This window comes from Cynocephalus volans, chromosome 3 (assembly GCF_027409185.1).
Source record: "Cynocephalus volans isolate mCynVol1 chromosome 3, mCynVol1.pri, whole genome shotgun sequence".
NCBI lineage: Eukaryota > Metazoa > Chordata > Mammalia > Dermoptera > Cynocephalidae > Cynocephalus > Cynocephalus volans.
In genome coordinates this window covers 148,865,405-148,887,735 of record NC_084462.1, presented here as the reverse complement: position 1 = coordinate 148,887,735, position 22,331 = coordinate 148,865,405, and the positions used below count along the sequence as shown (strand labels likewise).

At 36.2% G+C, this 22,331-nt stretch overlaps 1 protein-coding gene across 4 annotated transcripts in view; it reads right to left on the bottom strand.

The window, feature by feature from the left end:
- Positions 1-22,331, bottom strand: part of GPHN (gephyrin) — a 562,178-nt gene that overhangs the window by 43,550 nt on the left and 496,297 nt on the right. For all 4 annotated transcript variants that reach the window (XM_063088486.1, XM_063088482.1, XM_063088484.1 and 1 more), the window contains one exon: positions 12,327-12,448. In XM_063088486.1, coding sequence (XP_062944556.1) covers positions 12,327-12,448 — 122 coding nt within the window. The remainder of the gene's footprint in view (positions 1-12,326; positions 12,449-22,331) is intronic.

Sequence of the window (22,331 nt, the reverse complement as noted above, 5' to 3'; positions counted from 1 at the left end):
AGAGAGATTAAGTTTTCTAGGTATATACCAGTAGTTTCCCTTTTCTCAAAGAGCAACAGATGCGAAAGGGATATTGTGAAATCATTTATATCTTCCTCCATTAACAACTGGAGTTTTAATTAAATTGGGATAGTAATTAACCCTTTCTTTAAAGATAATTCTAATATTACCATTAATCTTGATTTACTAACACTTTTTAATTATATTCACTTGAGTAGTTAAGTATCTATCCAATGTTCCCTTAAGAGGACCAATATTAAATGTAAGCATTCTACAAAACAGTTGCTTTAGTAATAAATACTATGAATGTAAGTATTAGGCGACAGAAGATAGAGTTGTTAATTGAAGGCCTGAGTGTCACAAAGCCTAGAGTCCAGTTTTATTTCTATTGCTAATTACCTAGATGACCCTGAAAAACTAACATCATTTTGTTGGGTCTCATTCTCCTTATCTGTAAAACGAGGATATTTGGACCAGGTTCTTTCCATCTCTAATATTCACTTGTTCTATACACTTTGGGCTGATTAGAATCCAGTTCAAGCACAAAAGTATCATTTTTAAGTTGACCCAGAAGTCTACTTAAAAAATACTAAGTCTGCCCTATCCATAAAGGCTGGGAAAGCCCAGCCTTTACAACTAAACAGTCCAGAAAGCGCGGAGGCCTTTTTTGTTTGTTTTGTACTTCAAAAAACTGGTAGCTTGTCACTGGTGCTTCGCCAATTCAGGAGTTGAGATTCCTTGCCTTTTACCACTTATGATCCTCTTTTCCACTACAACTCCATTCCCATTAGGTCCAAAAGTAGCAGGGCAGCTTCCTGAGCCCTGAGGGTGAATAGAACTCTCAGTAGGCAAAGGAATATACCAGCAATCTAAGAAGCCAGTAACTGGTGGGTGGAAGAACAAGTACAGTATTTAGGACAGCTCCTAGTGAAATAAAACTGCCAGGGGAATAGATAATTTTAACAACAACAATAACAATTAAAGCACTAACGAAGATTCAGTTACAATATTAAAAGGGTATCCTAAAACAAAAAACCATGATTTTCAAATTTTCAAATTTAGTAGATGAAGGTGAGTATAGACCCTGTTGAAAACGCAATCTGGAAGATCAAGTAGTAGAAATATCTCTAAGGACTGTACAAAAATATAAAAAGATGAAAGTCATGCATAAAATAATAAGAAACTTGGAGGACAGAGCAAGAGACTGACATATTACAAATAGGAATTCCATAAGGAGAAAAAGGAATAGATAGAGGTGGAAAAGAGGAAAATTTCATTTATTTGGAAAGAGTTGGGCTTGGTGATTGAAGAGGTTTATCGAGTTTTCAGGTAAGACTGATGAAAAAACATAAACCTAAGATCCTGGCAAAATTTTGTAATTTCAAGAATAAAGACAAAATCTTACAAGGTGCCAGACAGAAAGGCTGGGTTTCTCACAAAGGAAAAATAATATGAGGTACTTCAAAAAGTTCACAGAAAGATGTGTATTATCTTTTAATTCTATTTCTCCACGAACTTTTTGAAGTACCCTTGTACTAGCTTTGGACTTCTTACTTACAATACCAAAAACCAGAGAACAGTAAATTAACATCAACATATTTATAAGAGAAAAGGCATGCAACTCCCAAATTCTATACCCAGCCAGACACCATTCACCAATCAGGATGGAGGAATGATATTGGTGAAAACAAAAAGATTCAGATAACAAATCACCAAGTAATGTTCTGAAAACATGACTGTAAATGAAAAAATGAATCAGGCCAGAGACCTCAGATAAGAGAAGATGTAGGAGAGGAAACAGTAGTGAAATACACACACACACATATATTCATTTATAAAAAATATATAGCTAAATCTAAATGGATAATGACTGAATAAACTAGGGAATTATATTTGTGTACTAAATATGGATTTCTGAAGTTGTAGAGATATACTGCAAAAGAAACATAGTAACAGTCTAGAATTAAAAGCACTACCTCAGAATTACCTAAAAGTCAAGGGGGTGGGAGAAGGAAGATGAAGGAAGTGAAAGTATTCTAAAGGCCTCATCTTATTGGTGTAGGGGGTGCATGGGAGAAATGGGAATGCCTTGCAGGAGCAATATAGTTAGCACCATTTTTTATAATAGTGGAGAAATGTACATTTGGTTATGGGTATCAGAAATTGAAAGGAAAGCATGGGGGGATGATACGGTGTAGCATAACTTTCAAAATAGTAAGAGGATAAAAGGAAACAAGTAGTACCTGAATCAAGCCAACAATAGGGAAAGGAAAAGGAAGAAATAACAAAGTTGTATGGATTGCAAACAGAAAGTAAGATGGAAGCAAAAACATCAAGGGAATCATTTATAACAAACTTCTTGATAGAGTAAAACCAATTTTATGCCAGGATCAGAGTTACAGCAATTTAAGGCAGATACAAGATTGAGCATTTTTAAAGCTCAAATCCCATTTTATAGTTATTTAGAGGGATATACTTAAAGAGATGAAAGATTGAAAATAACAGGTATGGCCAAAAGTTTCCAGGCAAATGTAAATAAGCAAAAAAAAGCAGGTGTGACAACATTAATTCAAAATGGGACTTACAGTTGGAAGAAATAAAAAGGACAAAGAGATGCAAAAAATTGTGATAAAACGCAAATTTGTAAAGACGATACAGCAATATATAATTGTCTTACAAGACAAGGTCTCATTTAATCTAGGTTTTATGACTGCCTTGCCAAATCTCTGCACATTGTAGGCACTCAGTAAATAAACTGGATGAACCCTGATTTCAAGTCAATCTCTCCACAGTAGCTTTGGGATTAAATATTGTTTGGTCATTACAACTATAATGATATTAAGGAAAATAATATTGTTTGGAGATGGAAGAGAAGATACTAAACATTTATATAATAATAATGAGTACTTTCTTTGAGAAGGGATTAAGGTGAAAAAGGATTGTGTCTTCAAACATCTGAAAGGCTGTCATGTAGAAGAGGGAGTCAATTTATTTGGTGTTGTTTCAGAGGGCATAATTAGAATGGATGGAAGAAACAGGGAGAAAGACTTTGGCTCAGTGTAATGGAAAAACATTCTTACTATAACAGCCATGGAACAATAGAATGTGCTATCTCATGAGGCAATAAGACCTTTTTTACTAAAAGAATTCAAAGAAAAATCTGATGGCTAGCTGTTAGATATTTTCCTTAACACCTCCTCTGAGTGAAATATTAGATTAGCTAACATCAGAACTTCCTTTTAATTCTAAGCTATTGTGATTCTATGGAAATACTGAAAGTTACATAAACACAATGACTATTTTCTCTTCACATACACACTGAAGCACAGAGGGAAAAAATGACTCGAGCACTGTAATATGACACTCATCTTGTAGATCATATTCTTCCTTCCTCTCACTTTTTGAATATCAGGAATATTCGACTTTCATCTTCAACTTGGGAGATGGCGGTTAATAATAATAATGACACTCTCCTTAGAGTTCTAACTTAGTCACAAGTCAAAGAAGCTTAAATTTTATAGAAAGGTAGAAAAAAGGAGAAGGAGAAGCATATCTCAAGATAAATCCATTAGAGAATGAGTGTGGCTTTCTCAAAACTATATGTACTAATTAGTTTCTGTGAAAGAAGAATATATCTAGAGGGTATGACATCTTCTGAACATTGTATCTTTTTGGATTTCAATCTGATTGCTTTGGGGGTCCACTTCCAGTTAAGATTTTTTTTTTTTTTTTTTTTTGCTTTTTAAAATTCACATCTGCCTTAAATTAATATAATCCTGATTCTGGCATAAAATTCTTTTTGCTTTACCATAAAGTCTGCTATAAAATTCAAAACACAGCCTTTATCCAAATTTAGGATTTATGAATTTCAGAGTAGCAGAATGCAAATGCATTTTTATTTTAAAATATTTAATATAAACACACAGATGGACAACAGCTGCTAATTAGTTTCCTGTTTCATGTGTTACACTAACTGTGAACTGTATCATTTTAAGATGAGTGAAGATGACAGTGAGATAGTGAGAAAAAATTCTAGGATTTACAGATTAAGGAATAGTGGCAGTTAATCATACCAAGATAACAAAAAATAGCTCAGACATATCCTAATCATATATTAATTTCTTCAGAAGTTGAGGATAAATTCCTCAAGTACAAATATTTTCTGGATGTCTACTTCATGTATGGAATCAAACCACATACTACATATAACCATCATTTCACCCTTCTTTGGTCCCACTGGGTGTTCTGCCACTATGGAGTCATATAAAGAAAGGAGAAAGCTGGTTGCTGCCTTTAAGATTACAAACTAGCATAGAAAACAGATGAAAAAATTTTAGAAAAATGAGTAAAATAGGCAATGACATTAATATCATTGATTGAATCCAAATACTGTACACTAATTAAAATGAAAATACATATAAGGAGACATAATATAAATGGAGACTAGGACAGAATGATCAGAATTACTATGGGATAATTAGGAAAGACTTTCTGGACGATATTACTGCTTATGAGGTTAGGGTAGGAAAACAATTTCTAAAGGCACAGTAATAACTGTATATTAATTGTAATATTAACTGTAATATTAACTTTCCAGGATTAAGAAAGAAATAGCCACTAAAGAAGTCTTTCACAGAGAGTGGGAAGAATCTCTTGTCATTAAACTCATGTTAAGGTAGAAAGACTATCCTTTGTTTGTTAACTGATAGGAAATGAGAAACCTCTGCTGATAAGCAACCAGAAACTAAAGCTACTATGTTGACTCAAAAATTAAAACTTTACATTTTGAGCGGAAAAGGGTGTTGTTTCCATAAGGCAATCAAGCAGTTTATAAATTTGACAAGAACCAATTAAATTCATATCTAAATTCTCCTTGATGATTAGAAAATTCCTACTTTAAGAACTTTAGGTAAGTACCCACAAATTGAAAGTTTTGCTCAAATAATCACTGTACTGTTAAGTCTATCTTGATAATTCCTGCTAAATGTGCCAATTTTATAAGAACCCAATTTACTATGTGAGTACTTCTTCCTCTTCCTGCTTTAATGTAAAGAGGCAGCTTCACAAATTAGCAGCAAGAGAAGGCAATTCAAATCCAAAACACTAATCTGATAGAGCCAAGAAAACCCAGAATGATTTGATTTAGGGCAGCTTCTGCGACAGCAATTTTCCAGAAAGGGGAACCCTTATCTTAATTATAGGAATTTCCCAGCTCTTCAGGCCTTGAAAGCTAGAAGGTCCAAGTCAACAGTTTGGAAGCTATATTACTGAGCATTCTTAAAGCCGATGTAGAAATACAAACAGATCAATAGTTAAAATCAGTTTTAGGAATTATATAAACTCAACTAATATTGAAAGTTATCTTAAAAATTTTCCCCAAGTGGATTCTGTGTATTTGGATCATGATTATTGCTTGCTATATTCAAGAAGTGAATGTGTAAGATCATTTATTTAAGCCTGAGGAAGTAGGTCCCCAATTTTTAAAATTAAAAGCCTGCTAAATCTCTTTGGAATTTTCCTCCCCCTCGCTCCCCAAGATCTTTTTCTTCAGAAGTAAAAAATGAATCATCTCAGCCACAAAGCTTTACACTGTGCACTTTTGAGGGATGTGTCTGTTACTAATGCAATTCTGTTATCAGTGCCATTCTTTCTGGCCTTCTCCTATGGACAATGTTTTTGGACTTACTTTGAAGGGACCCTGTAAGATTCTTCTGGACTGTTATACAGTTGGAAGTTTCTAGGTATCATGGTGTGGGGAAAATAGAATAATTTAGTCAGGCCCCCTTGCCTTAGGTCTGGTTGGGGGTGGTGCAGCACATTCCTTGTAAACAAGTTGTGTGTGGGTGGAGTTAGTGTGGATGCACACCCATGTATCTTTTTAGTTTGTTGCTATTCTTGTGTTCTTCAAAGTTTGGTGGAGCAGTGGCTGGCTGGCAGAGCTACCGTCTAAAAATAGAGCATGTTTACTCTGCTGGCAGCTGCTCAGTTTTCAGTGGACTTTGCCAGTAGCAGTTGAGTTTTGAGTTTCTCTGGACTGCTTAACTGTTAGACATGTGTGTGCTGAATAAAGACTACTCTTTCTTCAACCAAGGCTCCAAGGAACTTTTTTCCTGTTACCTAGCTCATAAAGCTGCGTGTGAAGGATTTGTGACCCAGTCTGGACAATAGGCTTGAGGGGTCTGTCCAGACCTAGCCCTAGCTCTACACACAGAAAGAGAGGATGGTGTAGGAAAAGATGGAAGAGCTGTCTAATCCAGGAGACGTACCCCTATTAAGTGCTGTGGACGAGCTGGTTACCAAGACACACTTTGTCCTAGTCTTCATGGAGCTTATTGTCTGGTGGGAAAGACAACAACCCTGGCCCAATTCTAACAAATCCTTTTTCTACCCTGTCTAGGCCATACAAGACAGAAATTTCTCAAAGAAATTTTATCAGGAAAATGAGGGAAAAGAATAAACATGCAAAAACAGAGAAGCACACAGGTACCCAAATGATCAATATCTTAACCGAGTTCTAGCCACAACTGTCTTAGTTGTCATATACAGCACTATGCACTCATTTACCTACCCAAACTTCCTCATTTGTCTTGGACTCTCTCTCGACATTAGCTTATGCTGCCTAGGAGGCCAAAAGGAGACTAATAGGTTATTAAACCAGTCATGGTGAAAAGAAAACTAGGACATCTACTGTCCCATATTCAAGGTAGAAATGGGATGACAATTAAAAGTATATAAACTCACATAAATTTGTATCAATTCAGAATATCTGGGTTTGTCTAGTTTCAATTTGGGGCCGGGAGACATAAGATTTGGGACTTACTAGCACAAGGAATTGGAAGGACAGAAAGCCAAGAGTGAGCCAGGGGGGGACCTATATTTAGGGAATGAACATACAAAGAGCTACTGTTGGGAAAATACAAAGAAAAGCGTCAGGGCCCCTCGGATATTTGGAGTCTTGCCGAGCATCTGAGGTGGGTAGTAGGCACATGTGCATGGGTGTTCCTTGATATTGTCTAATGTGATTGCTCATGTGCACCCGGGTTTTTTTTTTTGGATTATGGACTTGAGTAAAAAAGGACTAATGGTGCAGATGCAGGAAGCTTCTAGAGGACGCTCTGGGAAGCCATATTAAGTCGACTGCTCCTAGCCTATTATTTCTTCATCCACACCTTCAAGGACCTTTTCCTATTACTTAGCTGGTAGACGTGCGTGTGAAGCCTTTGTGACCCAGACGGTACAATGGTCTCAAGGGGTCTGTGAGCCCTAGCTTTACAGCTACAAAAGCCCCAAAACGTTGTGAATGGAGGACAAAGACGTAAAAATACTGTGTTGCAAGAAAAGGACATAAAATTGTGGTAAAGAGGTCTAACAGCTGGGTTTTGCCAGCATTTTGTATTTACATACGCATATCATTTCAAGGCTTTGTAATCAGGTGAAGATAAATCAATACCGATACTGTTCTGTTGTAGGTAATCACCTTCAATTTTTCTTGAGTTTTTTTTTTTTTTCTCAGTCACTAATCTCTTTTAAATTCTACTTCCAAATCTGAGCTTAAGCTCTGGAACTTTCTAAAGTATTTTTAATGCTAAGCTGTGATTCCTCAAGTGTCGGAGGATCTATGTCTGTCTCAACCTTGCATCTTTAAATAGCCTTTGGATTAAAATTCATAGTAGGTACGTGATTGAATTTACTACATCCGTGCTACTTGCAGTGATCCGTGGACCAACAGCTTGGTAGAAATGGAAAATCTCAGCCTGCCCAGATTTGCTGAATCACAATTATCATTTTCAATAAGGATCTCCAGGTGATTTGCATAGGTACACAACCAATACTTCCTGATGACTGACTAAACAACAAGTGAACAAATTGTATTGTTCTCCTTACTACTAGTCTCTCTCCATCATTAGCTTACGTGATACATCTCAGTCAAATCAACTTTCTAAAATAATGGTTTATTATGTCAATTCTGCTAAAAAAAAAAAAAAGCTTCAAATTTAACTGAATTGGGTAGTTCTGCCTGGATTACAAAGCCTTTCAAAATCTGGCCTCAAATTTCTACCAAATTTACCTTCCACCTGAACCTTCTGTTCTAGTCGATATGGCCTGACCTGAATAGTTTATTTCTACTTTATTCCATGTTCACTCCTAATTTATTCCATGTTTATTCCATGTTTCCTACTTGGATTAATACACCCTCTTTTCCTATCTAATTCCTATTCATCCTTTATGTCTAGCTAAAATTGCACCTTTATAAAACTCTTTGACCATTCCAGCCCATAGCGATACTACTCTTCTGACATATTTATATAATATCTTGTCTTCATAATAGTGGCAGAAAATTGTGGATTATTAATCTCAAGAAATTTAGATTCCATTTCCATCTCTGCTACTAACTAGTTGTATAATTGTAAAGTAAGGTAAATCATAACTAAAGCCAAAATGTTTCATTATTTTAGTTAGTATGTCAGTTATACTGTTTCCATTTATATCGTCAGAGCTAGGGCTCAGACCCTCCAAACCCATTGTACAGACTTGGTCCCCAGACCCCTCACATGCAGGTCCATACTAGATAATTGGGAAAGATTCCAGGAGCTGTTGGCAGATGACACGAGCTCAGTCCTCAGCTTCCTCAGTGGCAGCAGTTTACAGGTCCGGCAGCTTACAGGTCCAGCAGTGGCCTTGCAGAGGGTCCTGGGGCACTAGCAGCAGCAGCCTTCAGCAGCAGTAGTAGTGGCCTCCCCATGCCCCCCCCCCCCCCCCCCCCCCCCCCCCCCCCCGCACAAGGTGGGGAGCATCCCGGGAATGGGAAGCGCCGTATATCAGAGCCACTCATCCTTATACTTAAGTCCATAACCCAGGACACCTGGGTGCACATGCGCAATTACACTAGACGATAACCAAGAACACCTGAGCGCATATTCCTGTTTGCATCAAATGCTTGGCAAGATTCTGAACATCTGAGGGGCCCTGATCATTTTTCCTATATTTTCCCAACAATAATGCTGGGCAAGTTACTTAACATCTCTGGGTTTCAAAATTTGTCTTTTTAAAGAAAAAGACTAGAAACCCCAATAGTACTGTGTTCTTGTCAGAAAAGACATCTTCAGGAACGTATTTTATTTTATTTTATTTTTTTTGTCTTTTTTTTTTGTGACCGGCCATACTGCGCTCACTGGGACCGGCTGTCCTTACATAAGATCCGAACCCGAGGCGGGAGCACTGCTGCGCTCTCAGCCCCGAGGCGGGAGCACTGCTGCACTCCCAGCGCCGCACTCTCCCGAGTGCGCCACGGGGTTGGCCCAGGAACGTATTTTAATATTCATGTAATATTTACATATTAATGCTTTTCAAATGTAGCTGTTAACTCAGGTGTTTTAAGCACCCTTCATGTAAGTTTCACTGTTCTTAAATTACCCTCTTTTAAAATAAAAGGTATAATAAACAAAGGCAAACTTCAGCCCCACTCAGTCCAAACAGTTACAAAGTCTTCTTATTCTTCTATTTTACATTGATTGACAAAACTATGCCAGGTGATAAAAATAAGAGCTGTAGAATAATAAGAAATAGAATCATATAGAATGTAAAAACGAAACTCAAACCTTTTTTAATGACAAGAAGAGAGCTGTCACTCCCTACCCTTATCTGTCATATCTGAGTAAGGGTTCTGTGTTCCTTGACCTTATTGAGCTATTTCTCTCCCTGCTTTAAACATAGGGTAGAGTTTCTCCCATAACTCTTTCCCTGGGGAGCTTCAAACAGAGGCTTCTGCATAACAACATTTGCTTTCAATAGCAAATGGCTACACAGGGAGAAGAATGAAGAGGGAGGCAACCTTCACTGAATATCAACAGGCTGTAAATTAAATGTAGCTTGTTTTCTTTGCTAAACTCCCAGTACAGATTTCCATTAGAACAGTTATAAATCCTTTCCTCCCACATCCCACCTCTGTATTCTAAACCATTCACTCTAACACTGAGAAAGCCTAGATTTGCATCAATCATTATTTTAAAAGAATTGTTTTCAGTTTAATGTAAGGTATTGCTATCACAGAAAAGGGTAAACACTAGAGATTTGCACATTGTCTGAATTGCTTATATCTGCCTATAGTTTTGTTGTTCTTTATGCTGTTTTCAAGTACATTTGGAGTTTGACGTAATATCAACATTAATAACTAGAAAATGTCCACCATAAATCAATATTGTGGACCCTGACAATTAAATATTAGCATACCAATATATGAGCCTGTCAATGGTGTTTTGGCCTTTATAGTAAGATAATGGCAGTATAGACAGTAAATTAAGTAATTTTTAAAAAAATATAAAAGTACAACAATAGGAGGGAAGAGTGGACAGAATTATAGCCCAGAATAGTTTAGGGTAAAAATGATTAAAAAAACAAGCCTTCTTTCACCTTATCATATTCCTAAGAGCTCATTAATGTACTTGGAGGCAGGACCAGAGCCATTGGTGGGTGGGAAACAGTTCTAAAGAATCTGGTGAATTTGTTCTGTGGAGTTTCAGGACTGCTTTGCCTTCTCTCTGTGTTTTTGAAACTCATGGATTCATCCAATCTCTTCTCAGAAGTTGATTTTTCTCTTTTTTAAAGCTATGTCTGCATAAGGATCATTTTTAGGTGCTTGAAATTTATATGAAAGGACACGTTACCGCTCAGGTCCAAATTCAAATAACTGGCTTAAAATTTTTTATTTTTTAAATTTTTGCAGTGGGTTCTTTCTACTCCCTGGTTCAGAGTGATATTAGGTTACCTGTACACTGGCTTCATCAGCATGGGCTCTAAGTTAGCTGTTTAATTAGTGATAAACTTCTTTAGAACTAAATGTCCAGGTAAATACAAATGGTGAAGATTTTAAAAAGAATGACGTTTGAAAATACATCAAACAGCCTCTCCTCCAGTGTCCTCAGAGAAAGAAAAAAAAAAATCAGTAGGAAAGAAGAGAACTTTAAAAGGTGAGATAACTTAAAAGCTACTACCTTTCAGGTTACTGGCAAGATGCTGTGCCCAATGTTTGGACTGTGTTCAGTTTGAGCCTAAGATGGGATTCACAGCATACCCTGTCAGGGCATACCTTGTGAAATGGTAGAGCAGAACCTCTTAATAAGCACATTGGAGTACTGAGAAATCACTCATCTTAAGGGAAGAAGAATCTATGCATAATGAGCTTTACTCAGTGACAAGATGATGGTGGTGAGAGAGAAAGGGGTGATTATAGGTGGTGACAGATACACCACGGTATCCATCACTCAAATTTGTCTCCTAGCTTTGCCTCCACTAGGCTGATGTTTGAGTATTACTAAAAGCAGGTACACTTCTAGAGAACTGGAAATAGTGCCTGGTTAAAGATGGCTGAGCAGCAGTGTTGTGTGGTAGTGGGATGCTCAGAAAGCACAGACTTGGTTTTTTTTTTTTTTTTTTTAAAAAGATGACCAGTAAGGGGATCTTAACCCTTGATTTGGTGTTGTCAGCACCACGCTCACCCAGTGAGCAAACCGGCCATCCCTATATGGGATCCGAACCCGTGGCCTTGGTGTTATCAGCACCGCACTCTCCCGAGTGAGCCACAGGCCGGACCCCCAGACTTGGTTTTAATCACACATGAGATACCAGTGGAGATTCTCAGAAATACTTGGGGAATTTAGCAGAGGGCTGAGTTAATTTAGCAGATGGGGATAATGTGCTCTTAAAGACAGGGAATTATAGTCAATGTGCCTCCTTTTGTACTTTCAAATGGGTAAACTTGGGTTACATAAGGATACAAAAATCAATACAAAAGTCATAGAAAACAAAAGAACCAGGTAGTGTTAATTTTGATAATCTCTTTTACTCTTCTCATTTATGTTTTTCCTGTCTTTCTTGAAACAGATAAAAGTGTGAATAGGAATAACACTATCTCCATCAGTTCCACTGGGCTCAAGCCAACAAGATCACAAAAGATCCCTGTAAACTTAACACACCCATAGGAAAGTAAAATATTTCTCTTGTTGCCATAGGCATTCCAAGAAAATGTCTATTCCTAAAAGACACAGACAACTCTATAATTCTTTGGCTTCTGAAGAATGAGATAAGTGAAAATTATGATATAAAATTTCTGTCTCTTCAGCAGTAACTCCACCTAGTTAGTACTTCAAAAATTCCTATTTGCGGATGGCTCACTTGGTTGGAGCATGGTCCTGCTAATGCCGAGGTCAAGGGTCTGGATCTCCTTACTGACCAGCCACCAAAAAACAAACCAAAAAAACCCTGAAAAGAAAACAAAAAAATTCCTATTTGTACAAAAGCAACTTTTCAAAATAAAATCCAATACTTACTTGTCTCCCACAATTCCCAAGTTGATTGTGGGGTAACCATGTTCCTGAATTGTTGCTAGAAGGGTTGAACGATTGCTATCTCGAATCTTTCCTGGTAAGAGGTCATCTTCGGGATTTAGCAGCTACAAAGCCAAAAAACCACCACAAATTATTCTTTTAGGATAATGTTGCCTATTGATAATGGAAAAAAAAAAAAAAGATCTACTAAACAGAGTTTAGCATATCTAGCTCCTACAACAGTATCTAGCATGTGGAAGGTATATGCTCAAAAGATCTTTGAACAAATAATGAAAGTAGGAGGATGAGAAATGTTCCTATACAAGTCAAAAAACATGCAGAAATTCCAATGGTGATTAAACAGCAGGCCAGATATCATACCAGCTTTGGCTCCAATTTGACAATAATGCTCTGCAGATACTGGGCTTTCCCAGTAATTAGTTACTGACCTAAACTGAATAAAACGATTAGTATCTTTTTTCCTGCCAATATTATGTATTTTCCAGTTTGTCTTTCACTGGGAACACTGAGGTAGAACCTGCTTGACATGATATTCTCAAGTCTGAAGAGACCAATTGTTTATCTTTTCTTTCAAGATTTTCAATTTCTTTTCTGAAGTAGGATCAACAGTATCAAAGAAGTTGAACTTATCTGAAGGAGAGGAAGATAGATATTTTATCTCTCATACTAGCAAACCTTAAACAAGTAAAACTTAGCTACACATACCCACCATTCTATTACTCTGAATTGAATTGACCTTCAGAGATTTAATATCTACTCTTATTATATCTATGGAAAAAATTAGAAGAAACTTATTCATTTTAACGTGTTCCAATGAGGCAGTCAGAGCGTATAGTATAAAGAGTCGGATTCAGACAGGGTTCAGACAGGATTCAAATTCAAGTTACCCAAACTCTGTCTTAGGTTTTTCCTTATAAAATATAGTAATAATAACTACCTTACAAAGTAGTTGTTAGGATTGGGGTAATGAACACTCAGTTTATGTAGATGGATATACAATAAATGTGATTCTCTTTCCTTTTTAAATGAAGTGTGATGTTGAAAAAACACCTACTTTTTTCTCAATTGTTTTCATATTCTTACTCTTAGATGCTAGTACAGATGGAATTAGTTTATAATGTGAATACAGACTATTAGGTTATGAACTACTTAAGAGTAGGGGATCCTTAACACACAGATACACATAAGATACAACTTTAATTTATACATCAGTTTTAAGATACTTTGATTTCAGAAATAGTATAAAGTAAAAAAAAAAATATTTCTTTGAAGAGAGATCTGGAATATTACTCTAGGAGGTCAAAGATAATTCTGCACATTTCAGATGCTTAGGCTATTAATATCACCAATACCCAGGGCTTCATTTCTCAGTTCTCCCAAGCCACAAGACCCTTTAATCTTCCTTCTGGCTCATGTTAGAAATGTAGTGGCTTTGCAACCAACTGTCTCCTTACAATAAGCTGGAGAAAAACATGACCATCCTATTCAGTGTCACCTGGGCATCTTCCCTTCAAATACTGCAAATTTAACTTAATCAGATGCCATGTGACATTGCAACCCACTTTCATTCTTAGTCACTGGCAGTGCTTAGAAAATTGCTGTTGCAATGCTAATGTAGATTATTTATCTTAACACACAGTTATTGAAGTCATTATAATTTTATAAAGGCCGAGGCTTGCAGCTCTTTAACTCCATTAATCAGACAAGTTGCTTCAGAAAGAAAACTGTGTGGTTATATAATTTTTTTTTTCACAGCAAGGTACTGACCACCAACTAAGTAAGATTCCCCTGTTATTAGGGTGTTTTCTTTGCCATTCATGTTCCTCTTTGTTATTTTGCTGCAAACAGTTCCAGAAATAACAGAACAAATAGAGATCATTAGAGAACCAGTTATTTGTCTGTAAAATTGACATAGTGAAATAATAGCAAGTTAAATGAGGGTGTGGGATTTACAAAGCATCTAAAGTATTTTCAAAGAAAACATACAGAATTAAATGGAAGATTCCAAGGCTGAATACACTAGAATAAATTCATAATTTTCCCCTCTAAAACTGAATATTATTTTCTGTTATTGCATACTTCCAGTCATCTCAGGAGTGATGTCTAAAACTTATTACAGTTAAAATACAAAAGAAAAAAAATACGAAGTAAAACAAAACATAACCCATAATCTCCATACCTTGTTAACTTTCCCATTTACCACATACCAAATTTCAATTTCCTGTTTTTGGTATTATTAGTGGTGCTACTATCTTCTTAGCTTTCTTTCTTTCTTTCTTTTTTTTTTTTAATTTTATTTTGTCGATATACATTGTGGCTGATTATTGCTCCCCATCACCAAAACCTCCCTCCCTTCTCCCTCACCCTCTCCCCCCCAACAATGTCCTTTCTGTTTGCTTGTCGTATCAACTTCAAATAATTGTGGTTGTTATATCTTCTTCCCCCCCCCCGGTTTGTGTGTGTGTGTGTGTGTGTGAATTTATATATTAATTTTTAGCTCCCACCAATAAGTGAGAACATGTGGTATTTTTCTTTCTGTGCCTAACTTGTTTCACTTAATATAATTCTCTCAAGGTCCATCCATGTTGTTGCAAATGGCAGTATTTCATTCGTTTTTATAGCTGAGTAGTATTCCATTGTGTAGATGTACCACATTTTCCGTATCCACTCATCTCATGATGGACATTTGGGCTGGTTCCAACTCTTGGCTATTGTAAAGAGTGCTGCGATGAACATTGGGGAACAGGTATACCTTCGACTTGATGATTTCCATTCCTCTGGGTATATTCCCAACAGTGGGATAGCTGGGTCGTATGGTAGATCTATCTGCAATTGTTTGAGGAACCTCCATACCATTTTCCATAGAGGCTGCACCATTTTGCAGTCCCACCAACAATGTATGAGAGTTCCTTTTTCTCCGCAACCTCGCCAGCATTTATCGTTCAGAGTGTTTTGGATTTTAGCCATCCTAACTGGGGTTAGATGGTATCTCAGTGTGGTTTTGATTTGCATTTCCCGGATGCTGAGTGATGTTGAGCATTTTTTCATATGTCTGTTGGCCATTTGGATATCTTCCTTAGAGAAATGCCTATTTAGCTCTTTTGCCAATTTTTTAATTGGGTTGCTTGTATTCTTCTTGTAAAGTTGTTTGAGTTCCTTATATATTCTGGATATTAATCCTTTGTCAGATATACATTTTGCAAATATTTTCTCCCACTCTGTTGGTTGTCTTTAAACTCTGTTAATTGTTTCTTTTGCTGTGCAGAAGCTTTTTAGTTTGATATAATCCCATTTGTTACTTCTTAGCTTTCAAACATTTAACTTTTGATTCTTTTTTCCCCTTTGTAGTCCGGTCTCTTCCCAAAGGCCTCAATCATTAAGAATATTCTAATCCAGGGCCGACCGCGTGGTGCACTCGGGAGCGCCGCACACACACACGGAATATTCTAATCAATCTCCTCCCCAACGCTACATTTTCACTCACTCTGTTACCATTTATTTCATTATGTGTGAATTTATGCAAAAGCCTTATAATTGGCTGTTCTGCCTATAAACTTTTTCCTTCTGAGAAATAAAACAGAAACATCTACTTGCAAAACTGTACTATTACTTGCATAACAGATAAACTGTTCCAAACTACGACATGTAATCTGAACTATCCTAAGTCAAATTGTTTTTAACAGAAGCTCATTCAGATCTATATACTCCAAGATAAGTAATAGATCCGCAACATAACCAGCGCCACTTGAGAGGAGCCCAAGTAGGAAATGGCCCCGCCCCCCTCCCCCCCTCCCCCCCTCCCCCCCCTTCCCTTTACAAGAAGCCTCCTGACTTAAAAACAACTTTCTGGCTTCTGCATAGGCGTAGTTCTCCACCCAGTTACATCAACCTGATGGTCCCCCCCCCCCCCCCCCCCCCGGTACATTTCACGCCCAAAAGTTGGGGCTGTCGCCATTTTCAGGGCAGCCATGGGCCCTGTGCCACTCTGAGCACAGCCCAGCAGATTTCTTTCTTTAACAAAGCTTGAATGGTACCCGGCATCTCGGCTTACTTTCTTTCAATAAGACCATGGACAAACTGATTTAACAATAACTTTTACATGGACTCATGTGCTCCAAAGATAAGGCTGACTGTATTTTACAAATTCTAACCAGTCCCTGCCTGGACCTTGCTTACTACTACCTTAAAACCACCCCATGACCAAACCCAGTCCTCAAAATCCTGTAAGTACCTTTCTGTAACTTTCCCCTTTTGAGACACTTCTCAGACTCGATAGCAGAATATGCCACCCCAGAATAAGCCACATTGGCATAAACATTATTTTGAGCTGAGGACAATTAAGAAGAAACAGATACAAGAAAAGCTCTATGCTTTCCCACTATTTGCCTAAAAGCAGAACATAAATTTATAAAGGTGTTTCTCCTCCCCTCTCTACCAGGAAGGACAAAACTTTAGAACCTTATTAGCCTGGAGATGGCATCAGAGGAATCTACATAACAAACTTTATTAGCTTCCCATATATTTGCTTTCCCACACATTGCCACCCCTAGAGATTCAAGGTCCTTTTCTCTTGTCTTGTCATTTCTTTAAGAATTTGCTTTTTGTTGAAGATGCTATATAAGCCATACTAGTAAGCCCCTCTCTGAGAGTTACTCATTTTTTCTTGGGTATTTATCACGTATACATGAGGTATACATGTTAATAAACTTATGTTTGTTTTTTCTTATTAATTTGTCTTTTGTTATAAGGATGCCAGCTAAGAATTCAGAAGGACAGAGGAAAATTAGTTTTCCCTCCCCGACGCTGTCAAGGTGATGCTGTCCTTTGCTCAGAAATTTTAATATATCTTGCTTTGCATAATTGACAGGTTTTCCAGGTGATCTTTGTATTAGGACTTTGAATAGTTATGGAGGTCCCAACAAGACTTAGGCAAGAACCCTGCCACCAGTATTCTCATATTGGTTATATTGCACTTCACTGAGGTCTCTTGAGTTTCTTTGCTTGGGGGTTTCTTTGTCTATGATGATGAGATAAGTCCTGCAGTTATCTTGAATTCTGATCCTTTCTTAGCTCCCAAAGCTAGCTGACATTTATCTTGTTTGTTGTAAGTATAGGGTCCTAGGACTTTTCAGTTATCTGATTGGATTTGTACTAATTTTTGTCTTCTTTGGTGAAAGTTTGTTAAAACATTGAGTTGATACTAACTCCCCTGTCTAATTGGCATGTATGTATAAGCTTTTTTCAGTTTTGTCTGAGAAATTGGCTTTGGGAGAGATCTCCCTCTCTACCCATTCTAGCCTGTTCATTTTTAGGGTTAGCTGTCAGCACTTCATTCAACCTTAGTACTGAGGATTTTAAACACAATATATGTGATATTTTCCCTTTTGACTAGCTTTTTGCTAATTAATTAATAGATTTATCTAATAATAAACTGTGCTACCTCCTGGAACAACTCTGGCTTCTGTTTTCTTTTGAATTTATCTTTCTAAAAAGCATGATTTCATCAAGGACAACTTGGAATTACAGTGGTCATTTTGGAATACTTTTGACATGACTACAATTACTCACTTGAAAGCACTTTTAGAACAAAAGGGGAATACAATTCTGGATATTTAATGATTAGCATTTTTATTGTTATGCAAAGCTTCAAAATGAAATTTGAATAAAAATGTAAAAAAATCTTAAAGAAGTAAAAGTTCTTTTGTTAAACCCTCAAACCAAAATTGTCTTACCTAAAAGAGAAATCGCTCTTCATTTCTGTTCTTCAGAGATTAATCCTAGGGTCTTTATGGAATTGTCTGGGGCCTAAGACACTATTTGAACTGGTTGTAATGACTCACTTTCTCTCTTTTTCATGTATTGAAATGAGTTTGCCTGAACCTAAGACTTTTCCTTTCTTTGCAAAGGGAAGATGATTAGACTTTTATAGTGGTCAGTAACTCTTCCATATCATTGTAACCAGCTTCTTTACATATCCTCACCTTTCTTTCTGCCTCTTCTGGAAAATGTAATTTATTTATCGATCAAAAACTAATCCTGGTCATTGTGCGCAGACCCTAGAATCCTCAGATAGACCAGATAAATTTATCTAGCAGAAAAAGAGGGAGAAAATTCAGATTACAAACTCTGATGGAGCATATTTCTAGTCCATATAGCTTTTAATCAAACTCTGGGAAAAAAAGGTTTAACTGAGAATTAAGCTAATTGCCTTGATTACTAAGTTATGAGAAGGGAAGAGAAAAATTTAGACTTTTAAACATAATTTTAAAAGTCTTTAAGAATTTGATTTATAAATACAGAGGTTTACAAATTGTATTAAAAAATTCGTATAATATTTCCATCAAGATGACTCTCTAGACAAATGAGACTGACTTAATAATTTTGGTTTAAAACCTATCCCATGTTTTTTTCCTAACTTTATCACTATGTAAGAAAATTACATTAGTGTAACAGCCTGAACAGAAGTGACTCCATTTTGTTAAACTTCTAAATTGAGAAGTTTTTTTTTGCTTTACTCTTGTAACCTGAACCACATAGCTTGCAGCCGGACATTAGAATACAATGACTCTTGTTCACATGATTGCTAGAACATAATGACTCCTGCTCACACTGTACATACAATAATTATAAAAGAAATTATTAGCCCAGATGGCCATTCTTTACTAGCTTACTCACTAGATCTTTTTTGAGATTAATAGGAACTGAATCCATGACTTGACCCATGGAGGATGGTCACTATGAATCAGCCCCTAGCCATACATCCCTATAAAAACCTTTGACAAGTGTGGGAAAAGTGGAGACGGTCTTTGAGACATAAGTCCATTTCCCCAGGCTGCCAGCTTCCTGATTAAAGGCTACCTTTCCTTACACCAACACTTGTCTCTCGATTATTGGCTATTGAGTGGCAAACAAATTGACTTTTAGGGTCTTGGTAACATTAGAACAATATTCTACTTATGCAAGTCTTGGGTTTATTTTCCATACAAAAATCCTGATTTGAATCTCCTAAATGTCCTTTACTGGTTTTGTTAGAAAATAGCAAAACTTGTGTTCATCTAAACTGAACGATGATATGGAATGTGTTTGTGAAAAGAGGTGAATTCTTACACGAACTTAAATTTTAAATTTTTAAATTTTAAATTCCAGATCCTTAGTTAACTCTAAGACCTTAAACTAATATTAACCTAAGTTACTGATAAATAATCTTGGATATGTGGACAATATTATGTTTAATATATACCAGAGCTCTTATTAAATTCATTATAAGGTAACCGTCACTAACGAGTTAAAAAGGATATATGAAGGTAAAGGAATGCTTGTGCAAGTTAATGAATACGTTTTGTTTGTTAGGAAAAAAGAGAATAATATTTTTATTAGAGTAAAAATTATCTGATTGTGCCATACAGTGAAGAAAGATAATAAAAAACAAATTTTTGGGGAAATGACTTTTATTTGCTTGGGAATAATAACTACATATAATGAATTTACAGGAAGAAAAATGTGTGTGCTATGGTCTGAATGTTTGTGTCCCTCCAAAATCCATATGCTGAAACCTAACCCCCAAGGTGATGGTACTGAGAGGTGGAACCTTTTGGGAGATGATTAGGTCATGAGTGTGGAACCCTCATGAATGGGATTAATGCCCTTACAAAAGAGGCTCAAGGGAGCCTGCTTGTCTCCCAACTATGTGAGGACTCAGTGAGAAGGCACCTTGATCTTGGATTTCTCAGCCTCCAGAACTGTGAAAAATAAATTTCTGTTGTTTATAAGTTACCCAGTTTATTATATTTTATTATAGCAGCCCAAATGGACTGAGACAATGTGTTAAAACTATTAACAAAGTTGGTTACATGATCTGGGTTTATTCATAAGGAAAAGAGGTCTGCAAATCCTGCAAATTGTTTCTGGAATTAGGGTTTCTTTTTGTAAAAAATGGGTAAGTTATTTTGTGCCCATACCACAAAAGTGCCATTTTGTAGCCAAAATATTCTGTCAAACTCTCTGGGTTTATGGTATATTCTCGAATCATTTTAAACAAAAATTTTTAATAATCATGGTTACTTTAAAAATCATGCTGATTTAAAAAAATGTTGCCTGTAAATATTTCTTGACCTTACTTATGACTTATATTAATACCTTGTCTCTTCTGATAACTCTTCTTGGTTTTGCCTTTCCCATATTGAGAATAATAAAACCGTTAAGATGTCTTTTACACCTCAGCTATATTTTAGTTTTCTAGACGGCTACTAGGTAATACAAATATCTACTCCTTTCTCCTTATAAAAAGATGAATGCTAATAATTTAAATATTTTCACATTCAGATTTGGAAGTGCAGAAGCATGGCTTTGGGGTACCACGCAAACTTTGATAATAATCTTTTCTTGGCATTTGTCTGTATGTCAGTGGTCAAATATGTACTCGAGAGCCTTGAGTATTGCTGCACATCTGCTATTAGAGCTATATGGTTCAACAAATTATCATGCAATAAAGAGAACATGAAGCCATAATGCTTGTAGAGACGAAACAATGACCATAGAAAACCTAATACATAATCATGCTTCATCAAAAATATAGATTGATCACATCTCCGGAAGATAGTGGTCTAATTTAGGTGAAAAGTGACCAGAAGTGGGAGAACTGAGCAATGAAACTGAAATTACAACTTGCAAAACTGTACTATGAGGTGCAAAACAAATAAATTATGCCAAACCATGACATGGAACACAAACTATCTTAGCTTAAATTGTTTTAACACTAGCTTGTTCAGACCATATGTTCTAAGACAAGAGTATAAACAATTTGACTTAATAGTAATTCCACATACATTCCAGAGATAAGACTACTAACTATTCTAGCAACTTACCTAAATTACAAATTCTGACCAAGCCCTACTCGGATCTCCTTTACCCCTAAAGTCACCCTACGATGAACTCTAGCACAACTAATACCCTCTGTAACTTGCTCTTTAGAGACACTACTGAGACTCTGACAAAGTGATGCCCTCCCTTTCTGCAAATTTAATATTCGCGTTTAAAAAACTGATTAATAGGTTTCTCTGGTGATCTTTCGGAGTTCTGAAACGTCTGTAGCTCAGTAGCACGTCAACTGAGATAATCATTCTCAAATACCAATTTCATGCCATTCTCCTCTTAACTTTACTCATTGTTGTCTCCTAGTCTGCCATCCATGGCCATGTTAAATACTATGTCAAAGGCTCAAGACTCACTTCCTTTAAGAAAACTGCCATTAAAAATTTTATCCCATGTGTCTGTATTTTTCTAGAACTTTATATATACCTAATACTAATAAACTATCATTAGTTACTTTTTTCTCTAATTTTTCTATATGCATATTTCTTTTAAAACTTTTTATTTTAAAACAATTGTAGATTCACAGAAAGTTGTAAAAATTGTACAGAGAAGTCCTTGTAACCTTCACCCAGTTTCCCCTAATGGTAAATTTTTACATAACTATAGTATAACATTAAAACCAGAAAAATAACATTGGTATAATGTATATGTATAATGCTTTGCCAATTTACTATGTCCTCCCCATCCCTAATCCATGGGAACCACTAATACGTTTTTTGTCTTTATAATTTTGTCATCTTGGGAATGTTATATAAATGAAATCATGCAGTGACCTTTTGAGATTGGCTTTTTTCACTCAGCATAATGCCCTTCAGATCCGTCCGTGTTGTTGCGTGTTTTTGTGTTTTTTATTGCTAGTTTTTGGCTATTACAAACAAAGCAGACCATTTATATTTAATATGATTATTAATATATTATGGTTTACACCTGCCATTTTATATTTTGTTTTCTATTGTTCTCTCTTGTTTTGTTTTTCTGTTTTCTTTTTCTTGTCTTGCTGTGGATTACTTGAACATTTTTTTTATATATAGAATTCCATTTTGATTTACCTGTAGTGTTTTTGAGTGTGTCTCTTCTATAGATTTTTTTAGTGGTTTCTCTAGATATTACATTATA